Here is a 19,372-nt window from a genome sequence, read left to right as displayed (position 1 = left end):
CCGACTGTTTTCGATTCAGCAGAAAAATAACTCAGAATAAACAAAAATAATGATTTCATTATCTATAACAGGAAAATGTAGAGCACTGATTAAAGGATTTGTACGAGGTTTTAATCTCTTTAAAAAGAAATCAATCAAAATACTAACTTTTCGTGAAATTAATAACAGGAATGCGCACAAATCTTTAATCAGTAAAAGACAGTCTTGAAATTATTAATCAACTATTTACAGCAAACACAAGATAATAGAAATTAAATCATAAAATCGAGTGGCCGAGTAGTCTCGACTCACCCATAACTTCTCCAAAGACGTCTATCATGAGCTTTGTACACTAAATCGTTGAAATTACTTAAACTAAATCTTTTATTTACAATCACAATAATTTGTTTTGTCATAATGTCTTTTAATAATAAATCAAATAAATTTGAACGAGGTCTGCCCCTCCTTCCTTTGTAGTCAAAACATCCTAAACATGCAAATCTGAAAGATAAGAAGGCGGGAGTGTCATCACCGCTTCTGAGAACGTGCCCAAGCATCTTCCATCTTGCTTTCTTGATCCTTTCAGTAAGGGGTCTGACATTACATCTCTTATATAAATTCTCGTTACTGATAACCGTAGGCCAATAGGTGTTGATTATCTGTCTCAGATGCTTCCTTTGAAGAACGTCGACAGATGCCATTACGGTTTCAGGAGCAGCCCAGCTGCTACAGTTATACAACAACACTGAAGTGACAAGAGCTTCGTACAGCTTCAGCTTTCTACTCTCACTGATCTGAACAGAACTATTCAACCAGACTTTCTTGTAGGTGTAGAAGGCAACATTGGCTTTGTTGCGTCTGTTGACAATATCTCTTTCTGAGCAGAGCTTTGATCCTAATAGCACTGACTCTCGCCACTCTTCATCTCCTCTAATTTTATTGCCATGGGCATCTAAAGCATCTGTATCTGCCAAATACACTCTTGTAAACACCGTCTTTGATTCGTTAACAAAGAGACTCCAATCCTTTAGTATATCACTGGCAATCTCTAGTATCTTCACCAGGCTCTGACCATCTTCACTCAGAAGCTCAGCATCGTCAGCATAGGCGGACTCTAACGGGAGGCCTCTATCAGAGACTGGGGGGTTTGGTCTAGGAATCGTGACACTGATCACGGCTCTGATGTGATTCAGGGCACCGGCAAGGGTCAATGTAAACACTTTACCTGCCAGACTGTCTCCCTGGTAAGCGCCAATATTAATCACAAATTCACCAGACTCAGATCTGTTGACCGTCACCTTGAGCTTTGTATTTGAGAGGAGGTACTGAACTAGGCGAATGTCGTCTCTAGAGCATCCTGCATCAATGAGGAGGTTGATGATGGTCTGTCTGCGGATAGTATTAAACGCAGCGGTCATGTCAATGTTGATTTTACTATACTCAAACTCGCGCCTGGTAACCACTGATGTCAACATTCTCTGAGACCATACCAGGTCAGCACAACTGCGACCCTGCTTGTATGCCGCCTGCCAAGGTCCAGTGTACATATCAACGTGGTAATTGATTCTGTTCAAGGCTACGAGGGATAGGACTTTTCTAGTTCCATTTAGCAATGTGAGGGGCCGGATAGACTTTATCGGACCTCTGGGTTTTCCTGGCTTCTGAAGGGGTGTCAGGATGCCTTCTCCAATGGCTGGGATGTATGTGTTGGTCTCAAAGGAGAGATTATAGATCCTAGCCAACTCACAGTGGAGGGGATATCCAGCAGCTTTCATTAGCTCATTAGGTATACCGTCAGGGCCACACGCTCTACCGGATTTCAGCTTCATAACAGCACGGCCAACTTCTTCAGGTGTTATGGGACAGAGGAGGCTTCCAGGAGGGTCTATGAATGCTGGGAGGCGGGGTTCATCTTTGTCATTGAACTCATTATTAAAGTATTCTTTAATAGCTTCTGCTTTTAATGAGTCAGAACCTAAGGTGTTCCCGTCTGCATCGTGGACAGTCACTCCGTCTTTCTTCATCCTACACTGGGCCAAAGTTCTATTCGCTTCAAACATGCTTCTGCAGCTGTCGGTGTTGTTGATGACATCTACTAGGGCATTAGCAGTGGCCTCGTTGATGGATTTCAACCTCTTTTTGATGGTACGTTTGAGATGGTTGATTCTTTTTCTGAGGTCACTCCTGTCGCTTATCCCTGTGAGACTACATTCTTGCTGAAGGGACTTTCTCTCTGCTGAAAGTTTAACGACAGTTGGATCGTCGCTGTACTGATGAGGCTTCCCCGGGGGCACTTTACCAACCACCTGGACGGCACATTTACTCAATATACCAAATATATCAGAATTTTCAGAAATAGCATTATTAGTTAAAACTCTACAATCAATATTGAAATACTGCAAAGAAAAGGAAATAACTATAAAGTAAAGTAAATCGTTTGATTATAACTTTAATTCCCAAAATAACCTAATCGTGATTCGAGGTTCCAGCTATCTTAGTACTAAAAATAGAACTGATTGATTATTGATTACAAAGAAATTTAATGGTATGCTTTGATATCCGGAGACCGAAGCTAAGTCCAGAGACTTTACAGATTTAATTAAAATAATGCTAATTAAAATCTATAAGGGTTTACAGAATACCAGGAACATAATATAGATAATTAATACAACAGACATAATATATTGTGTAGTAATGAGACAGTTATGCATCAATCTTTCATAATTCCTGGAATATATTATAATGTTATCATAAAACCACTTAATATCTATTATTGATGAGTAATTGTCTTGGAATCCAAGATAATTTACTACATTACTGGGCAGCTGCTTGTAATGAGATTATGTTGTCTCTCAGTTCCAAGTAAAACTTTTGATTTGGAACTGCAACTACCAAAATGACTATGAAACATAATATTATTCTCCTTATTAAAATTTAAGGCGGTTTCTTGAGAGTTGAGTCAAACCCCGACTATGGGAATTTGGACAGTTTAATTGGTTAACTTTTGGGGTTTTTTCATACTAAAATTATAAAATTATAAAAAGGAGAAAGTGAGAATTTCCCGGGAAATAGGGCACGGTAAATCAGGACACTATAAATCGACTCGCATAACAAAATAAAAAGGAATCAATTTAATGTTTAAAAGACGACTCTGTAGAATTACGAAACATTTGCTACCCCACTCCTATGCGGCAAAAATATTGTATAAGGTATATATAAGTTATATATAACTGAATAATGTACACAATACGGTGCCCATGTCTGATCAGTGGTTCTCCTAAAAACCTCTCTCTTCCATCGGAACAGAACGTTTAAACCAAACACGGGTCTCATAAAATTTATAAAAAAACCAAATAAGGTTAAATTAATTAACACACATTTGAAAGCAACTCAACTAATAGCCTCAAGTATCCGCGGTGTCACTCATATTCAATTGCCTACTGTGGCTTCCATTGCGCATCTAATAGCGTACTATAAATTTAACTTATTTGATATATTTAACATATTTAATATAATATATTATTTAATATAATATATTATATTTAACATATTTATTATTTATTTTGACATATATCGTGTTTCAGGTAGGAGGGTTTGACGGTATCTCCCCAATTGACACAGTAGAGTGCTACAACCAGTCCACCAACACGTGGAGTAGTATGGGGAGAATGATCTCAGCTAGAAGGGGAGCTGGGGTTACTAATCTTAACGATAAGATATACGCTGTCGGGGGTTATGATGGTGAGTAGTAGTGAGGGGGGACGAGGTTTAGAGAGATGAGGTTTAGAGAGATGAGGTTTAGAGAGATGATGTTTAGAGAGATGAGGTTTAAAGAGATGAGGTTTAGAGAGTCGAGGTTTAGAATTGACACAGTAGAGTGCTACAACCAGTCCACCAACACGTGGAGTAGTATGGGGAGGATGATCTCAGCTAGAAGGGGAGCTGGGGTTACTAATCTTAACGATAAGATATACGCTGTCGGGGGTTATGATGGTGAGTAGTAGTGAGGGGGGACGAGGTTTAGAGAGATGAGGTTTAGAGAGATGAGGTTTAGAGAGATGATGTTTAGAGAGATGAGGTTTAGAGAGATGAGGTTTAGATAGTCGAGGTTTAGAATTGACACAGTAGAATGCTACAACCAGTCCACCAACACGTGGAGTAGTATGGGGAGAATGATATCAGCTAGAAGGGGAGCTGGGGTTACTAATCTTAACGATAAGATATACGCTGTCGGGGGTTATGATGGTGAGTAGTAGTGAGGGGGGACGAGGTTTAGAGAGATGAGGTTTAGAGAGATGAGGTTTAGAGAGATGATGTTTAGAGAGATGAGGTTTAAAGAGATGAGGTTTAGAGAGTCGAGGTTTAGAATTGACACAGTAGAGTGCTACAACCAGTCCACCAACACGTGGAGTAGTATGGGGAGGATGATCTCAGCTAGAAGGGGAGCTGGGGTTACTAATCTTAACGATAAGATATACGCTGTCGGGGGTTATGATGGTGAGTAGTAGTGAGGGGGGACGAGGTTTAGAGAGATGAGGTTTAGAGAGATGAGGTTTAGAGGGACGAGGTTTAGAATTGACACAGTAGAATGCTACAACCAGTCCACCAACACGTGGAGTAGTATGGGGAGGATGATCTCAGCTAGAAGGGGAGCTGGGGTTACTAATCTTAACGATAAGATATACGCTGTCGGGGGTTATGATGGTGAGTAGTAGTGAGGGGGGACGAGGTTTAGAGAGATGATGTTTGGAGAGATGAGGTTTAGAGAGATGAGGTTTAGAATTGACACGGTAGAGTGCTACAACCAGTCCACCAACACGTGGAGTAGTATGGGGAGGATGATCTCAGCTAGAAGGGGAGCTGGGGTTACTAATCTTAATGATAAGATATACGCTGTCGGGGGTTATGATGGTGAGTAGTAGTGAGGAGAGATGAGGTTTAGAGAGATGATGTTTAGAGAGATGAGGTTTAGAGAGATGAGGTTTAGAGAGATGAGGTTTAGAATTGACACAGTAGAATGCTACAACCAGTCCACCAACACGTGGAGTAGTATGGGGAGGATGATCTCAGCTAGAAGGGGAGCTGGGGTTACTAATCTTAACGATAAGATATACGCTGTCGGGAGTTATGATGGTGAGTAGTAGTGAGGGGGGACGAGGTTTAGAGAGATGAGGTTTAGAGAGATGAGGTTTAGAGAGATGAGGTTTAGAGAGATTGACACAGTAGAATGCTACAACCAGTCCACCAACACGTGGAGTAGTATGGGGAGGATGATCTCAGCTAGAAGGGGAGCTGGGGTTACTAATCTTAACGATAAGATATACGCTGTCGGGGGTTATGATGGTGAGTAGTAGTGAGGGGGGACGAGGTTTAGAGAGATTAGGTTTAGAGAGATGAGGTTTAGATAGTCGAGGTTTAGAATTGACACAGTAGAATGCTACAACCAGTCCACCAACACGTGGAGTAGTATGGGGAGGATGATCTCAGCTAGAAGGGGAGCTGGGGTTACTAATCTTAACGATAAGATATACGCTGTCGGGGGTTATGATGGTGAGTAGTAGTGAGGGGGGACGAGGTTTAGAGAGATGAGGTTTAGAGAGATGAGGTTTAGAGAGATGAGGTTTAGAATTGACACAGTAGAATGCTACAACCAGTCCACCAACACGTGGAGTAGTATGGGGAGGATGATCTCAGCTAGAAGGGGAGCTGGGGTTACTAATCTTAACGATAAGATATACGCTGTCGGGGGTTATGATGGTGAGTAGTAGTGAGGGGGGACGAGGTTTAGAGAGATGAGGTTTAGAGAGATGAGGTTTAGAGAGATGAGGTTGAGAGAGATGAGGTTTAGAGATGAGGTTTAGAGATGAGGTTTAGAGAGATGATGTTTAGAGTGATGAGGTTTAGAGAGATGATGCTTAGAGATATGAGGTTTAGAGAGATGATGTTTAGAGAGATGAGGTTTAGAGAGATGAGGTTTAGAGAGATGAGGTTTAGAGAGATGAGGTTGAGAGAGATGAGGTTGAGAGAGATGAGGTTTAGAGATGAGGTTTAGAGATGAGGTTTAGAGAGATGATGTTTAGAGTGATGAGGTTTAGAGAGATGATGCTTAGAGATATGAGGTTTAGAGAGATGAGGTTTAGAGAGATGAGGTTTAGAGAGATGAGGTTTAGAGAGATGAGGTTTAGAGAGATGAGGTTGAGAGAGATGAGGTTGAGAGAGATGAGGTTTAGAGAGATGAGGTTTAGAGAGATGAGGTTTAGAGAGATGAGGTTTAGAAAGATGAGGTTTGGAGAGATGAGGTTTAGAAAGATGAGGTTTAGAGAGATGAGGTTGAGAGATGAGGTTTAGAGAGATGATGTTTAGAGAGATGAGGTTTAGAATTTTGATGTGTGGCTTTAACCTGCGTCTCATGAAATAATTGAGTTAGAGCTTTAAAATTCCGATTGCCTTTTAGAGTCAGCTAGTTGATGACGATGTATCATTCTCTTACAGTAATTATCTGCTGAATATGAATAGCCATTGTACTGTTACTGTTAGCGTTAAGTTCGAAAACATATAAACTAGTTCAGTAAATTTTATGCAATATGAATTTGTGGACTACGTTAGCTGACGTTGAGTATGAATATTGAATTCGACAAGTCAGTAATGATGCTTTTAAGCTGCATTCTTTTTCATGTCTTCATGATCATCAGCATTCTTACTGAATATCTCTTCTTATATCTCTTCTTACATCCTTTACTCTAACTAATCCCACAGGCACTAAATTATTGAGTCAGTGTGAGGTGTACCACGACAATACCAACAGTTGGGAGCCCATTGCTACACTCCAAACCTGCAGATTTGCACTCGGAGCTGCTTCCCTCGATAAAAAGATCTACGCTGTTGGTATGTGCCCTTTTTTACTCTATCTGATGCAGTATGCAGGTGGGGGCAGGCCATTATTATATGCACCGGTTATTTGAAGGCTATCCCCAATCCTAAATTTCGCCTCATCCTTAATCAACCTTGTTTTAAAATTTGAATTCTACTTCTAGCCCTCCATAAATCATAAATAATTTTACTATTGCATTAAGAACACAATTGATTAAATTTAATCAACATAGATTAAATCTAAAAATATCAAATTTACTGATACAAAGCTTATCAAAAATATAAAGCTAATCAAAAATAATTTAATCAAAGTAGATTAAATCTAAAAATATCAAATTTACTGATACAAAGCTTATCAAAAATATAAAGCTAATCAAAAATAATTTAATCAAAGTAGATTAAATCTAAAAATATCAAATTTACTGATACATAGCTAATCAAAAATAATTTGGTTTAATATTTGCTAATTAACCAATTAATTTTAACTCCCAGGCGGGTTTGACGGGCTATCCCACTTGTCTACAGTTGAGATGTATGACCCTTATTCGAACTCTTGGAATAACGTCGCTTCTATGAGCATGAGCAGGTTATACCTTACTTCTTTTACCCCTCACGAGGTCACGATATATATTCACGATATTGATAACTAGTTTTGGTATTCTAGTTATTATTGGTGGTTGCAGCGGGTGTATGATATCTCCCTATAACGATTAGATTTTAACCAAGTATCAGATTAACATACCTTTTACCTAGCTTACATAATACATTGTCATGTGAATAATACCTCCGGCGGACTTATCTCTGTGACTGTTAAAATACTCTTACTTTATAAGTACCACATCATTGTGTTCTTTGTAGATGAGTTTTATGTTTGTGTATTCTCTCAAAGGGTTCAAATTGTTTCCGACATATTAATCATTACATTTATAATTTATCTAACTAGTGACCATTACTCTGCTCAACATGTATTACACATATTCCATTCGACATCATTTTATACATAACTGTAGGTATGTGACACTGAGAATGGAAGGAAATTTGATATTCGGAGAAAATTACCTCCTTTAATTATCGTTTTGAAGAAATGCTGAAATTTAATCCTTTAAAATTCTCACTGCTTACCTGAACACGTGTGTGTATTGATAGTTGGATAATATCCGGTTGGAAGAGATAAGGACAAATGAAACAGGAAGTTAAGAATGTAGGCAAATTTTCGGTGTCAACGCCATCTTCAGGCTAAAATTGGTATAAACGTTAGTATACAATTATAAATGGTTCATTCTAGTTAAAATGCTAAATTAATTGGTATTATATATTACATGAAACGGTGATGTACACACGTTTTACACTCTGTCCAAGTACATAATATCTACCGTAGATAAGGTATACTGTTTGTTGTTTGTTTGTTTATAGAACCCGTCCCAGTCTCGTATCGGAAACTGACGAAACTCCATTTTGAGTGTGAATACGGGTGGTACCTGCAAAAGTGTTCATTAAGCATTTGGAGTTCTGCAAAACTGCAGTTACAATAATTGTGCTAGAGTATTTTATTATTTACGATGAATATCAGATCGGTTATATCCTTCATCCTTGCACATGTTTCCTAAATTTTAAATCTTCAATTTTATGCACAATGTACTGGAATGGTTTAAAAGAGGTTTAAAATATATTTATATATTAAATATAGATTAATAATTTTTTTTATAAGTCGGGGAAAACATAGTATGTAACGTCGATACCAAACCAATTATTGAGCGAATGAGTTGTTGATTCCTGGGTTGCAGAGTCCTCCTGTTTCCTCAGTCTTTGAATTAGTTTGTGTTCTTGTTCAGTTCTGTCCATATGTTATGATCAATGCTTTGTAGTGTCATGTTGTCCTCAAATTATTTGTATCTAGTAATACCGTATTTAATTTTTTAAAAGTGACTTTCAAAGAATACTATTAGTTTTCTCCTTTTGACCACGGCCATTCTAGAATTATTATCAAAACACTTAAAAGTCGTATCTTTGATTAATGTTCTAAATACTAAAATATCAGCATAATTCAATAATTCAATAAATGTTCTAATTATTTTAAAATAACATAGCATTATAATCAATACTTTAATTCAGATTCATATATTGTCCGTTATTTCAGACGATGAGTTTTTTTTCTCCTTTTTTGTTTTCCCTTTTTTTCTTCTTTTGAATTTGGTTTTATAATTATTAGCCTCTTTTAAAAGTATCTTTAAAATATAACAGTGTACGATATAATCAGCAAAAATAATAACGATAGTAGTGTCTAGTAATACCTTATTCAAAATGAGCCTTTCGATCAATGGATTTCCAAAAAGTTATAAAAGAAATTGTGGGAATTTTTGTGATAATTTGAATAAGTTATTACCTTAACCACTTATAATTTAATGGGATAATCATCACTCATTATAAGTAAGTGTTTGTAAAGATAAGTAATCGAATTGAGATCATAACAATATAATATCAGCCTCAAATATACTTTATACGCATGAAAAGAACCCCAATTCATTCGACCTTTTGTCTATATTATCATGAAATGATCATAAAATACCTTTGTAAGTACTCTATTTTCTATTTACAGTGCTGGTCTTGGCTTTTTAAGGTATAAGCACGCCCAAATCGCATTAAAAGTTTGGGTGGGCCTTAAAAGCAATCCACTCTTCCATTCAATTTACATATGATAATCATCACTTTGAACGTAGTCCTGTTTAATTGACTCTCCTAAATAATTTTGTCTGCTTCTTTCAACTCCCATCTGCTTAAATGCAGCATATTAGATTAAAGTCGATGATTTCTGATCTTACGAGATAAATCATCTAACTTAGTCATTGTTGTTCAGCTTTGTCTCTCTCGTCATTGCTCCCTTGTTCGTCTCAGAGTTGGGTAATCATTTGTTCGTTGTCTCGTTCTCCAGTCATCTCTGCTGTGCCTGGAAGTTCTCCGTCTTGCACTGTTACACAATCTAGCTCAATGGTGTTAACTGTTGATAATCGTTGAAATCTTAGACTTAACTCTCGGTAAATTCTTGAACCAGCGATTAGGGTTCCGAGTCTTTGGATAGGTACGCTAATAAGGTTTGTTACAGTGTCATCATAGATTAGTGGGTTTATGACTGAGTTGATGGGTAGAATAATCATGGAAAACAGGCCATACCAGGGTGTTGCATCTAGGACATCAAGGGAATGTAGGACACATATCACTATGAAGGGCACCCAGCAAAGGAAATCTGTAGTGATGATGATGGTGATTCTTAAGTTCATTTTTCTATTGCGTTGAGTTATCTGTCGGTTCCCTCCTGACTGAGTCAAACTTTTAGAAGATTTGTGAGATATGATGCCAATTATTAAGTATGAAGCTGTAATGAAAAAGAAGCAAACAAAGTTCAGGGCAAGAATTGCCCATACCAAGTGCCTCTGTGGATCATTTTCTTTGACAAAATATTTGAAGAGGCAGACTCCATCATTTCCATAGAAATCTACCTTTTGTATGTTTTTTGTGTAATCTTCATACCCATTATCGTGAGAATACATCTCGGACATCATTTTGTTGATCAAATGCCAACTTAGTGTTGTTTCTTTCATTCTACCAAAGTATCCTTGAAAGACGGCAAATAGCGTCTGCTTGTTCATTGTTCCAATAAATATCTTTATCTCTTCTGCATATTTTACTCCATTGACGAAGAAATCCTCAAATTTGGAGATAATTGGGATAACAGCAATGATAATGGACGCCAACGTCATCATAAAAACACCTCCTGCAACTTGGAGTGATTTTATTAAGGTAACTTCTCCCGGAATTCTCATAGAATTTTTTATTCCATAAATTCGGGTGAGGCTCAGTGCACACATAGCAAAAAGCGAGACTTGAGATCCTATGGTGCTAAGAACACCAATAATTGAACAGTGGATGCTGGTAATCCAACCAATCTGCTGAGTACAATATTGTTCCTTGAAGATTACACCATCATAAACTGATATGACGAATAAGTAGATACCAACTAAAAGGTCTCCAAAAGATATCATCATAATAAGGGACTTATTGAACAGAGCTACGGTGGTTTTACAGTTCTTCAGAGTTCCAGTATTTTTGGACAGGATGATAAGATTTGCCAGGACGGCTAGAAATCCTATAACCCACGATGAACATTTGAGAGCACTCCCTTCTAGAATCTGTCTTGAACACTGGTTATTACATTCGTCCGTTAAATCCAGGCAGTCAAATGATCCGTCACATTTCTTTGTCACCGGTATGTAGCTACCGTCACACTTGAAATTATTTGTGCAGCTCTCCTCATCCGAGCCATCCCCGCAATTATCGATGAGATTGCATACTTGGGAATAATCAATGCAAGTGATATTGTTGTCACAGACAAAATACTTGTTCGTATAAATATCTTCATATGATTTTGTGACAAATGTTAGGTATTCGTTATTGAATATCGTCCCTATTCTATTTTGATATTGTGCTGGACAAGCCTCATATCTAGGGATATTTCTCAGTGGACAAGAGGAACTGAAACACTTGTCTGCACAACTAGTGTACAAATATTGTTCTCCAAACATGTGGTCACAATCTTGAAGAATGTTTGGCATGATAACCGTTGTATTGGTTCCTCCGTAAACGTTTTCATTTGATAATCTAAACATGCTGATAGTGAAGCAATGATTTTCGAAGTTTTGTGTGTTTTTTATCCCCTTTATGCAGTATGATAAATGCTTTGTTAGGCTTCTATCAGTTGATAAAACGACTGTGGACAGTTTCGGTTGTTTGCGGGACTCAGAGCAGATCATATTTTCATTTCCGCATGTTTCAACTCCATCGCATAGTTTACTAAATCCCACATATCCAGGGTCACCCCATGGACAAAGGAACACATTTTCACACTTGTCGTTGCTGGTAACAAATCGTAATGATATGTTGCTCCCACAAGTGGGCCATCTGTCATATTCGTCGATTCCATTCAAACAGTCCTTAACCCCGTCTCTTAACCAAGCTAGAGGTATTGGAAGTTCCCTTTTCTGGCCGCCGTGTCTTTCACACTTTTCCAGTGTCGTGGTGTTGCATATAAGACCAGTTTCATCACTTTTATCATTGCAGTCTGGTTGACCATCACACATGAAGTGCCTGTGAACAGTACACTGAACAGAGGTTTGTAAGCACTGGTTCTCAAAGTTATCGTCACATATTGCCTTCCTACCCAAGCAGATCATATATTTTGATACAGAGGACAAGTATCCGTTAACAAGACACCTTACCCCTACTCTTGCGGGATCTGAACAGTTTGTGTGATATGAAGCATAATCACTGCAGTACGTGTTGTAATCGGTTAACACTGTACATCTTGTAAAGTTGTTTACTGGTACTGTAAGTTTACTTCTGTAATGTTCACAAGTGTACTGTGTTTCATTAGTTACGGTACAGTTAGCTTCGTCCTCTCCGTTAACACAGTTCTTATCTCCACTACATATTAAAAATGGTGGTAAGTAGTTTACTATTCCTGGCGTATGCCTAGCGTCACAATACATACCGTAACTGTATCCGTTACATGTAGCCTCGTCTTCACAGTAGCCTGCATCACACACATCATTACAGATTTTGTTGGACACTATCTTGTCCCCACCCGGCATAGCTATCATTTCGCTGCATCCCTCTTCATCTAGTTTTGTATTGACACAGTCAGATCGTCCATTGCAAATTGTATTATCATATTTTAATGTGTTCTCGATCATACCAAATTTAGTCTCACACATAAATCCTCCACAAAGAATGTTGCTATTTGTTATCTCCATATTATCTACTGTAGTGTGGTGACCAGTGCAAGCCTGATAATAGTGCGGATCATCTGAACATAAAACTGACACTTCTTGCCATTTGTTCGTCCAATAATATTCCTCTGTGTTGTGACACTTATAGAGCGTGTAGTGATTCCTTCGTCTCGAACATACCTGCTTCAAAAATCCTGTTTCTTCTTGAAAACTGCACGATTCTGCAAAGTGTTTTCAAGAGTGACACTCAATAAGCTAACGTTTCCATTAATTTACCCAAAACAAAAATAACTGTCTTTAACCCATATAATACCAACAACTCTAAACGTTCGAATTTTTTGATGAAATTTTGTTTCCTAAGCACTGAGGTACCAACTCCGACGGTGCAATAATTATTTTGAAAAAATTTATATTTTTTATAGCTTTTTCGACCCGTACTTTTAAAAGTTCATTGTTGGAGCTTGCTTTTTTGGAACATTGCATCGTACTTTTAAAAGTACATCATATTTGAATGATGTACTTTTAAAAGTACGGGTTTAATAAATAATGTACTTTTAAAAGTACGGGTTTAATGAATAGTGTACTTATGGAGGTGCGTTACTTAATTAAACAGAGGCTGAGACAATTCTAGAGGAGGCTGAGACAATTCTAGAGGAGCAGAAGAGAGTAGCAGAAGCTGAGCGTATTCTAGAGGAGCAGAAGAGAGTAGCAGAAGCTGAGCGTATTCTAGAGGAACAGAAGAGAGTAGCAGAAGCTGAGCGTATTCTAGAGGAACAGAAGAGAGTAGCAGAAGCTGAGCGTATTCTAGAGGAGCAGAAGAGAGTAGCAGAAGCTGAGCGTATTCTAGAGGAACAGAAGAGAGTAGCAGAAGCTGAGAGAGTTCTAGAGGAACAGAAGAGAGTAGCAGAAGCTGAGAGAGTTCTAGAGGAACAGAAGAGAGTAGCAGAAGCTGAGCGTATTCTAGAGGAACAGAAGAGAGTAGCAGAAGCTGAGAGAGTTCTAGAGGAACAGAAGAGAGTAGCAGAAGCTGAGAGAGTTCTAGAGGAACAGAAGAGAGTAGCAGAAGCTGAGAGAGTTCTAGAGGAACAGAAGAGAGTAGCAGAGGTGGAGAGAATTCTAGAGGAACAGACGAGAGTAGCAGAAGCTGAGAATGTTATAGAGGAACAGAAGAGAGTAGCAGAAGCTGAGCGTATTCTAGAGGAACAGAAGAGAGTAGCAGAAGCTGAGCGTATTCTAGAGGAACAGAAGAGAGTAGCAGAAGCTGAGCGTATTCTAGAGGAACAGAAGAGAGTAGCAGAAGCTGAGAGAGTTCTAGAGGAACAGAAGAGAGTAGCAGAAGCTGAGAGAGTTCTAGAGGAACAGAAGAGAGTAGCAGAAGCTGAGAGAGTTCTAGAGGAACAGAAGAGAGTAGCAGAGGTGGAGAGAATTCTAGAGGAACAGACGAGAGTAGCAGAAGCTGAGAATGTTATAGAGGAACAGAAGAGAGTAGCAGAAGCTGAGAGAGTTCTAGACTCTAGAGGAACAGAAGAGAGTAGCATAAGCTGAGAGAGTTCTAGAGGAGCAGAAGAGAGTAGCAGAAGCTGAGCGTATTCTAGAGGAACAGAAGAGAGTAGCAGAGGTGGAGAGAATTCTAGAGGAACAGACGAGAGTAGCAGAAGCTGAGAGAGTTCTAGAGGAGCAGAAGAGAGTAGCAGAAGCTGAGCGTATTCTAGAGGAACAGAAGAGAGTAGCAGAGGTGGAGAGAATTCTAGAGAAACAGACGAGAGTAGCAGAAGCTGAGAGAGTTCTAGAGGGGCAGAAGCGAGTAGCAGAAGCTGAGCGTATTCTAGAGGAACAGAAGAGAGTAGCAGAGGTGGAGAGAATTCTAGAGAAACAGACGAAAGTAGCAGAAGCTGAGAGAGTTCTAGAGGAACAGAAGAGAGTAGCAGAAGCTGAGCGTATTCTAGAGGAACAGAAGAGAGTAGCAGAGGTGGAGAGAATTCTAGAGAAACAGACGAGAGTAGCAGAAGCTGAGAGAGTTCTAGAGGAGCAGAAGAGAGTAGCAGAAGCTGAGAGAGTTCTAGAGGAACAAAACAGAGTAGCAGAAGCTGAGAGAGTTCTAGAGGAACAGAAGAGAGTAGCAGAAGCTGAGAGAGTTCTAGAGGAGCAGAAGAGAGTAGCAGAAGCTGAGCGTATTCTAGAGGAACAGGAGAGAGTAGCAGAGGTGGAGAGAATTCTAGAGAAACAGACGAGAGTAGCAGAAGCTGAGAGAGTTCTAGAGGAGCAGAAGAGAGTAGCAGAAGCTGAGCGTATTCTAGAGGAACAGAAGAGAGTAGCAGAGGTGGAGAGAATTCTAGAGAAACAGACGAAAGTAGCAGAAGCTGAGAGAGTTCTAGAGGAACAGAAGAGAGTAGCAGAAGCTGAGCGTATTCTAGAGGAACAGAAAAGAGTAGCAGAGGTGGAGAGAATTCTAGAGGAACAGACGAGAGTAGCAGAAGCTGAGAGAGTTATAGAGGAACAGAAGAGAGTAGCAGAAGCTGAGCGTATTCTAGAGGAACAGAAGAGAGTAGCAGAAGCTGAGAGAGTTCTTGAGGAGCAGAAGAGAGTAGCAGAAGCTGAGCGTATTCTAGAGGAACAGAAGAGAGTAGCAGAGGTGGAGAGAATTCTAGAGGAACAGACGAGAGTAGCAGAAGCTGAGAGAGTTCTAGAGGAGCAGAAGAGAGTAGCAGAAGCTGAGCGTATTCTAGAGGAACAGAAGAGAGTAGCAGAGGTGGAGAGAATTCTAGAGAAACAGACGAGAGTAGCAGAAGCTGAGAGAGTTCTAGAGGGGCAGAAGCGAGTAGCAGAAGCTGAGCGTATTCTAGAGGAACAGAAGAGAGTAGCAGAGGTGGAGAGAATTCTAGAGAAACAGACGAAAGTAGCAGAAGCTGAGAGAGTTCTAGAGGAACAGAAGAGAGTAGCAGAAGCTGAGCGTATTCTAGAGGAACAGAAGAGAGTAGCAGAGGTGGAGAGAATTCTAGAGAAACAGACGAGAGTAGCAGAAGCTGAGAGAGTTCTAGAGGAGCAGAAGAGAGTAGCAGAAGCTGAGCGTATTCTAGAGGAACAGAAGAGAGTAGCAGAGGTGGAGAGAATTCTAGAGGAACAGACGAGAGTAGCAGAAGCTGAGAGAGTTCTAGAGGAGCAGAAGAGAGTAGCAGAAGCTGAGCGTATTCTAGAGGAACAGAAGAGAGTAGCAGAGGTGGAGAGAATTCTAGAGAAACAGACGAGAGTAGCAGAAGCTGAGAGAGTTCTAGAGGGGCAGAAGCGAGTAGCAGAAGCTGAGCGTATTCTAGAGGAACAGAAGAGAGTAGCAGAGGTGGAGAGAATTCTAGAGAAACAGACGAAAGTAGCAGAAGCTGAGAGAGTTCTAGAGGAACAGAAGAGAGTAGCAGAAGCTGAGCGTATTCTAGAGGAACAGAAGAGAGTAGCAGAGGTGGAGAGAATTCTAGAGAAACAGACGAGAGTAGCAGAAGCTGAGAGAGTTCTAGAGGAGCAGAAGAGAGTAGCAGAAGCTGAGAGAGTTCTAGAGGAACAAAACAGAGTAGCAGAAGCTGAGAGAGTTCTAGAGGAACAGAAGAGAGTAGCAGAAGCTGAGAGAGTTCTAGAGGAGCAGAAGAGAGTAGCAGAAGCTGAGCGTATTCTAGAGGAACAGGAGAGAGTAGCAGAGGTGGAGAGAATTCTAGAGAAACAGACGAGAGTAGCAGAAGCTGAGAGAGTTCTAGAGGAGCAGAAGAGAGTAGCAGAAGCTGAGCGTATTCTAGAGGAACAGAAGAGAGTAGCAGAGGTGGAGAGAATTCTAGAGAAACAGACGAAAGTAGCAGAAGCTGAGAGAGTTCTAGAGGAACAGAAGAGAGTAGCAGAAGCTGAGCGTATTCTAGAGGAACAGAAAAGAGTAGCAGAGGTGGAGAGAATTCTAGAGGAACAGACGAGAGTAGCAGAAGCTGAGAGAGTTATAGAGGAACAGAAGAGAGTAGCAGAAGCTGAGCGTATTCTAGAGGAACAGAAGAGAGTAGCAGAAGCTGAGAGAGTTCTTGAGGAGCAGGAGAGAGTAGCAGAAGCTGAGAGAGTTCTAGAGGAGCAGAAGAGAGTAGCAGAGGTGGAGAGAGTTCTAGAGGAACAGAACAACTCAGCTGAGGAAATGCATAGACAACAAGGAAAGGAATCTTATGTTGGAACAGCAGATTGCTGAATGCTGATGGCACACAATCATGTCAGTATTTAATAGTTAACATACATCGGAATTCGGAAACCAGTTACAAGATCTAGGATTATGAACATTAAGCGGGGGGGGGGGGGGGGGGGGGGGGGGGGGGGGTGGGGGATCAGGTACCAAGTGCCGTACGTGACGTCGACTAAGTGCAACTTTGGAATTTACAAAAAAGACCCACCCACCCCCTTCGCGGTACTAACTTTTTTTTTCGGATAATATTTAGGACACCCACCCCTTTTGCGGTACTAACTGTTGAGAAATCACGGTACTGACTGTGTTTTGGTATATAAAATAAGATACCCACCCATAAATTGCTTTAAACAGCTCATTAAACATTGGGAAATGGACAAAGTCTACCCACTATTTAATAGGGATTTTGTTTTCAATGCAGTCGAATCAAATAAAAAGTTACAAAAAAAGGAAACAAAATAAAAAAACCCAAAAAAAAGGAAAAAAACCTCAAAACCCAAAAAAAAACCCATTCCCAAAATTGAAATTTGAGGTAAAATGGATTTTTTGGGGTTGGACACCCCCTTAGTACCTTGTACTAACTGATTTTCTGGGAAATGAGCAGCAGACCCACCACTTAGTACAAAAGTACTAACTGTGTTTTGGAAGAAAATATGACCCACCCCCCCCCCCCCCCGCATTAAGTAAAAGTATATTGAGGCCGCTCTGGAAGACGTGGAATAACCGGGTGAAAACGTGGATCCTTCAAGATCGACTAAATCCAGAAGTCACAACAGAAAATTTCTGTTGTGTCTTCCGTTCTGATTCAGAACAATTTACCTGCCATTACAGTCTTACCGACGTTAATCATGCCAGCACACATTGTGTAGTCTATATAAATTATAAACCTGTACTTTTAAAAGTACATTTTTCGTGAAACCTGTCCTTTTAAAAGTACAATATTCGAAGATAATGCACTTTTAAAAGTACGTACTTTTAAAAGTACATCATTGTCTAGAATGATGTACTTTTGAAAGTACACCCAATTAACATCTCAATTAGAGGCAATTAATGATTTTTATGTCGCCCCACATTATTGCATATTTATTGCACAATCGTTTAGGCAATATTAAAAAAACAAATTTGGGATCCATCAAAGTTGGAGAATTGGCTGGTGGTACCGAGAATTTACCATTTTTCAAAGTACCATTTTTGACCACCTTTGCCAACATCCTATAAATTTCTTGCTTTTTTTAACCATCTGGCCAGGGTGTTAAAATCATCAGCAGACCTTTTCTAACCTAATGCAAAAAACTGTATCAAAAAATATTTGTCACGAGACAAGTTAGGTCACTGTTTAAGAACCGTACTTTTAAAAGTACCGTGGAAGAATATGGGTTAAACTGATGTAGTAGTCGATTTTAATTTGTATACGTAATAATATAAGTTATATAATACCTGGGATAATTGAAGCTTTTGTGCTTGTGGTGAATGGTGATGTCCATGTCGTAGTACTCTGTGGTGATGATGGAAATCTCTCTGGTTTACCAAGATTCAACAGAATCAGTAATGTCGTAAGTTTCATAGCTCCATAATCTAAAAAATATTTTAGCTAAGATGATATTGAAAAGTGATTGGAAATTAAAAGACATTCCAAACCCACCTCCGTCTAATCTAAAAGCAAGCTCACGAGTGAAACGTAGACAAATATTAAAACACATCCCCGCAAATGGCATTTAAATTAAAATTCCTATTACTTGCCGGTTATAGTTTTCGCCAGGTCCTGAACAGCTCAGTCAGCTTAGTGCAAAATATAGAGTAACCTTTTGATGATTCTTCTTCATTCAAAGTGAATTTCAGCTAACTGTTATTGTTATAAATCTACATTGAAAACTTCAACAGACGGACTGTAGCGGTTTACAAGAACATCTATACAGCGTGTATTTAAAACTAAGGCTTGGAATCTCAGTAAGAGCAGATGCTTGTGAAAACTTAACGATTAAATGGCACATCATCGTCCTGTAACATTAAATTGAGATACATGACGTACTTCCCGTCTGTTGAAGTGTGATTTTTGTAGTTCCTATAAAGGAGGAACAACAACTCAACAAGCGCCCTGTTTAGTCCTGAAGGGACTGTTGTATAATCAATAGTGATAAAATATAATAGTAATAATTAACTTAACAATAATTGATAAATGATTAATTTAATAATGAAACCCCTAACTCAACGTGATTTTCTGCACAGCTCATTACACATCCATTATAGGCGGAATTAAGGCTTGGAGTTGCAGAATGGAGTTGCAGGGAGTTGTAATAGCGGTGAAATTTGGTGGTAATCGATGATTAGGGGTTTCATACCAGTAAAATATTTCGTGAAAAACTATGTTTGTATTAAAGCTAACTTGGTTTAAAGAACAGTGTGTTGAGGCGCGTACAGATGGCAGTGCACTGATTTGTTGTTCACGTTGGTAGAAATAAAGATTTGTCCGATCCGGCTGAAATCGTTTGTTACGTTGAATGAAAAACTGTCTCACTTCCGATTACCTTGTTACCAGCTGGTATAC

General features: G+C 39.4%; 1 protein-coding gene across 1 annotated transcript; it reads left to right on the top strand.

Moving 5' to 3' along the window:
• Nucleotides 1-5,564: 5,564 nt before the first annotated feature.
• Nucleotides 5,565-18,930, top strand: LOC134825442 (golgin subfamily A member 6-like protein 22). Its single transcript, XM_063837618.1, has 9 exons — nucleotides 5,565-5,736; nucleotides 6,736-6,864; nucleotides 7,342-7,466; nucleotides 14,308-14,685; nucleotides 14,776-15,018; nucleotides 15,322-15,681; nucleotides 15,790-16,167; nucleotides 16,258-16,516; nucleotides 18,887-18,930. Exons 1-9 carry the CDS (start codon nucleotides 5,565-5,567, stop codon nucleotides 18,928-18,930), a joined length of 2,088 nt encoding a protein of 695 aa, XP_063693688.1.
• Nucleotides 18,931-19,372: the final 442 nt, after the last annotated feature.

This window comes from Bolinopsis microptera, chromosome 13 (assembly GCF_026151205.1).
Source record: "Bolinopsis microptera isolate Bmic1 chromosome 13, MBARI_Bmic_1.0, whole genome shotgun sequence".
In the NCBI taxonomy this organism is placed as follows: domain Eukaryota; kingdom Metazoa; phylum Ctenophora; class Tentaculata; order Lobata; family Bolinopsidae; genus Bolinopsis; species Bolinopsis microptera.
The sequence above is the reverse complement of the archived record's forward strand: the minus strand, read 5'-3'. Positions and strand labels throughout refer to the sequence as shown.

What these genes read in the sequence shown, in the direction of transcription:
- LOC134825442 (XM_063837618.1), top strand. Translation starts at nt 5,565, where the DNA reads ATGAGGTTTAGAGAGATGAGGTTTAGAGAGATGAGGTTTAGAATTGAC. An exon ending in TAAAAAGATCTACGCTGTTG is followed by an intron (nt 6,865 to 7,341) that starts GTATGTGCCCTT and finishes TTTAACTCCCAG; the next exon opens with GCGGGTTTGACGGGCTATCC. An exon ending in GAGAGTAGCAGAAGCTGAGC is followed by an intron (nt 16,517 to 18,886) that starts GTATTCTAGAGG and finishes TGATTTTTGTAG; the next exon opens with TTCCTATAAAGGAGGAACAA.